We start from the raw sequence: 5,000 nt of genomic DNA, 5'->3' as shown, positions 1-5,000 counted from the left end.
ACTTCATATCGTAGCCAGGACATTCCTAATGAACACTGACGCTGGAGGTACCTTCCCTTGTGAAAACAATGTTGCCACGTTGTTTAAGGTGACCGCAACATTGTTTCTTTGTCCCTTTGAGGTCCTCCTGGACAGCGGAGGATCCACGTTGTCCATGTCTGTAAACGCCGCCGCTGCTGCTGCTGCTGGTAAACACAGGTATTCCTCATGCTGGTTACAGCCAGACCAAATCAAGTATCCACACGGCGGCGATGCTACCACCAGCTAATCATCTGTAAGTCCTCCCACACACCTGCACTACACTCGGCATGTTACGTGTATATTATGAAATGGTTAGCGCCCCCCCCCCTTTTTTGTTGTTGTTGTTGATTTTTCCTCCTTTTTTTCTCCCCAATTGAATCCGGCCAATCACCCCACTCTTCCGAGCCGTCCCGGTCTCTGCTCCACCCCCTCTGCTGATCCGGGGGGGGCTGCAGACTACCACATGCCTCCTCCCATACATGTGGAGTCGCCAGCCGCTTCTTTTCACCTGACAGTGAGGAGTTTCACCAGGGGGACGTAGCGCGAGGGAGGATCACGCTATTCCCCCCAGTTCCCCCTCCCCCCCTGAACAGGCGCCCTGATCGACCAGAGGAGGCGCTAGTGCAGTGAACAGAGAACCCCCTTTAATAAGCTGTGTGGGCACTGTGGTAGTAACAACACCATTTGTGGTCTTGATGCCTCTTTGCAATCTATGTTTGTATTTTCAGGACACATTCTGCCACAGTCCAGCCCCCCCCCCCAAGCTGTGATTAAAAAACCCTGCCCCCCAAGCTGTGGTTAACCCCCCCCCAAACTGTGGTTAACCCCCCCCCCAAGCTGTGGTTAAAAAAAATGTAAAAAAAAAATCTTCCCCTCAAGTTAACTGCTTTTTCTCTATTGTACCAGCAAAAACACACAGCCTTTTTTCCCCGACTCTACACCTCTCCCGTACTGCCATAAACATCACTACTGGTTCTGCGTTGGATCATCTTATGCACTTTCCTGCTGTATTCAATTCCATGTTGTGCTGCACGTATATGGAAAAACATCTGACACACTCCCCACATCCAATATGCTACACCCACACCACCGTCCCTGACTAAACACACAAAACAAAGGTCTCCTCCAAATACTTCCACACCATGGCACAATCTGCTCCGAGTACTTACCACATTGTCCTGTAACACTTATCCATCCACCCATCCATCCACCCATCCATCCATCCATCCATCATCCAAACCACTTATCCTGCTCTCAGGGTCGCAGGGATGCTGGAGCCTATCCCAGCAGTCCTTGGGCGGCAGGCGGGGAGACACCCTGGACAGACCACCAGGCCATCACAGGGCTGAGACACACACACACACACACACACACACACACACACACACACACACACACACACACACACACACACACACACACACACACACACATACACACACACACACCTAGGGACAATATTTAGTACGGCTGAGTCACCTGACCTACATGTCTTTGGGCTGTGGGAGGAAACCCACGCAGACAAGAGGAGAACATGCAAACTCCACACAGAGGACGACCCGGGACGACCCCCAAGGTTAGACTACCCCGGGGCTCGAACCCAGGACCTTCCTGCTGTGAGGTGACCGCATTAACCACTGCACCACTGTGCCACCTTGTTTGTTACTAAGTCTTCTGACAACTGTGAGTTGTACTGAAACATTATTATCATTCAAACAAATTAAAACCACTCCCTGCATCTTGTAAAGCCAACGTTTAACAAAATAACAGCCTGTTAAGCTCATTTGCTGTGGTGCAAGCTGTGCTGTTGCTACAAACTGTTATTAGACAACACCAGGTCTTGTTAGAGCACAGTACCAACTACAGTCCTTGACTGAATGGTGACTCTTTTACAGACTTCTAGAGATAGGAGCAATTTTCCAGCCATGATATATATATATATATATATATATATATATATATATAATCCAGTAAATTCTCTATGAGACAGTACAAGCCTGTTTCATGCTATATGCTGATGATTGCTAATAGCATGAAACAGGCTTGTACTGTCTTATAGAGAATTTACTGGATTTCATATATATATATATATATATATATATATATATATATATATATATATATATATATATATATATATATATATCATGGACCTATCTTTGCGAGTCATAGGGCTTGTATGAATTGAGATTCAGAAGGCGTGCTGGACTTCCTGCCTTTAGGAAACGAGGTCGGTTCTCTAAAATAATTCATATGCCACGCCACGGGGCATATAAAGTGTATTACTGTTGTGTCAGTGCTACAGTCTTGAACAAAGCCTTTTTTCCTGCCTTCAAGATAAGACGGATGTGTGCTGGGTGTAATTGAGGTGCTGCTGCTGGAATCTAAAATCTGAAGCTCTTCAGTGAAGCCGGTACTGATATGCTGAAGTGTGGGTCATTTTAAAAGGTTCTCCAACACCACTGATTTCCATCAGGGTTATTCTGAACATGCCTTTTTTCCCTTCAACAAGGGGGGCTGGTTTCTGCAGCAGCAGCAATGCACTGACAGAGAAGACCGCCAGTCTCGAGTTCCAGTTGTTTCCGTGGTTACAGTGAAACACTCACCTCAATCACACGTGAGTCAAATTCCTCGTACGTTTCTGTGAACAGAAAAAAGAAGAGAGACAAACAGAACATTTGTTTAGGAAAAAATTTACACACAAACACAGACACGCACACACACAAACAGACTAAACCTGACTTTCCACTGCAACCACTGACAAGACATTCAGAGCATCGTAGCAGCAGGAGAGAGGAGGACATGCTGTCGTCCGTGACCTCCAGGAAGGACACCACCGTCACTACAGCACGCTGCTACTGCAAAGCAATTAACAGGAAACAAAGGAAAGCTGACTCTCAGCCTCCTGGGACTAAACACACACACACACACACACACACACACACACTCTCCAATGGAGACCCTCTCAGCTGAGATGTTAAAGTGCCGTCTGTCAGACAGTGAACCTCATGAATCAACCAACCTGGATAAACATGAATATCACATTCACCACGCCCCCTGTGCACAACCTGTGTATAACCTGTGCACAACCTGTGCACAACCTGTGTATAACCTGTGTACAACCTGTGTATAACCTGTGTATAACCTGTATACAGCCTGTGTATAACCTGTACACAACCTGTGCACAACCTGTGTATAACCTGTATATAAGTGTATGTAAGCAACACAGTGATAATGTGCGTGCACATGGAAGCAGGGGTGCGTGTGAGTGTTTATTTGTGTGTGTGTGTGTGAGAGCGAGAGAGAGAGAGAGAGAGAGAGAGAGAGATGAATTTTAAACAACTATATTTTACATAAAACAAAACTTCAACAATGACATATTCATTTCACAACATCAACATAAGCAGCTGCTTTACATGAAAGCACCCAAGGGGTGTTTTAAGAAGTGGTTCAAGTCACATCCTCCCAAAGGATTCAAAAACATTCTGCAGAAACAGAATCAAACATCACCTACCCCTCACTGACCGAGCAAATGTCTGTAGTGAAACACCACCGACAATAAACTCATCCGAGTTGTTCAACAGGGTAAAGAAACTGAAATCCACTCGGACTCTCGCCTTCACCCTGTGATGAACAAAGGACGTACATCTTCATCTGAACCATCACTAATTCAACTTTTCCTACTTCTATAAATCGATCACTAGTCCCACTACAACATTTAAAAGTTGCCGCTTTCCTGCATCCTTCCTCTTGTACCCAGCACCAAAGATAAAGCAGTTTCCTTCCATGTGTCACTACAGTGAGAATATGGTTTGTAGAGCTTCACAAAGCACCTCAAGTCTCTCACCTTCCACTAACAATGAAAAGTGGTCTCTGGAGACTGACAGAAAGGGACTTATTTTAGAAATGAAAGTATTGACTGCCAGTGCTCCCCGTAGGATCCTCCACTTCAGGTCACCTGGCCTTTTGTTCAGCAGGGCTTTATAAAGCACCCTCCACACTGGCCTACAATCATCTGCCACTTCTAACTCTGTTTTCCATAGAGTGTCCTTTCTCTCATTCAGCATTCTTTTGTTCATGGCTACAACACAACACTTGTACAAGGCTTTCCCATCTAACATGTAAAGGTCCATTTTAGTAGCCAAATTTGAGAACTGCAAATGTCCCATTAGTCCAGTCTGGTCCATTTGGAGACTCAACTCGGGGAAAGGATCTCCATTATCAGGAGTCTCGGTCCCAACGTCATAGTCCTGCAGCATGTCCAGTTCCTCACTGGTGAGATTTTTAATCCATACATTCAGAATGTCTCTAGTATGTCTGCTGGACCTCAAGCCCAGCAGTGAAGCCATTGCCTCTGTGTCAAGAAGTTTCAGGACCTGCTGCATCCACTATGTGCTGCTTCAACTTAACAGTTCCAGCTGAGCCTAGCCTCCGGTTGAGACCTGGATTGCTGTCATCCTGAATGTCCAGCCTGGCCCCATGGATTAGAGGCTCTTCCAGGAGCCAAAAGAGATGCTGTAGGCTCCAGTGTGCACAACTTAAAAAGAGTCCAGGCTCTAAACAGTCCTTGATAGAAAACTGGCAGGTCATGCACACTCTTAAAAACACAGTCTGTTAAAAACAAAGAGGCATCTAAACCCAAACCCTGTACCTTTTTTAAAATAATGCTCATGAGAGGTCTCCACAGCACATCATCAGTCCAGTCCCTGTGAGGTAATGCTGTATGAACTGTAGTCTAAAAGCTGCTACTCTGCTCTCTAGATGCACCAAACCCTGCCCTCCCACCTCTTTTGGTATAGTAAACTCCGTGGTACCCAGTGCAGTTTATCCCAAATAAAATTCACTAGAATAGACTGTAATTTTTTTTTTTTTTTAGCAATCCAGCAGGGGATTCCATACATGTTAGCTTGTGCCAGAGGGTGGAGGCTGCCAAATTATTAAGAAGTAAAACTTTCCTCTGTAAGACATCTGTGGCAACA

General features: G+C 45.6%; 1 protein-coding gene across 1 annotated transcript in view; it reads right to left on the bottom strand.

The window, feature by feature from the left end:
• The window catches only part of mrps5 (mitochondrial ribosomal protein S5), an 87,689-nt gene that overhangs the window by 57,265 nt on the left and 25,424 nt on the right, over positions 1 to 5,000 (bottom strand). The window contains exon 6 of the mRNA XM_056292030.1: positions 2,628 to 2,662. Within this exon, the coding sequence (XP_056148005.1) occupies positions 2,628 to 2,662 (35 nt within the window). The remainder of the gene's footprint in view (positions 1 to 2,627; positions 2,663 to 5,000) is intronic.

Source organism: Lampris incognitus, chromosome 13 (assembly GCF_029633865.1).
Source record: "Lampris incognitus isolate fLamInc1 chromosome 13, fLamInc1.hap2, whole genome shotgun sequence".
Classification (NCBI taxonomy): domain Eukaryota; kingdom Metazoa; phylum Chordata; class Actinopteri; order Lampriformes; family Lampridae; genus Lampris; species Lampris incognitus.
Note: the sequence above shows the minus strand (reverse complement) of the source record. Positions and strands in the feature narration are given on the sequence as shown.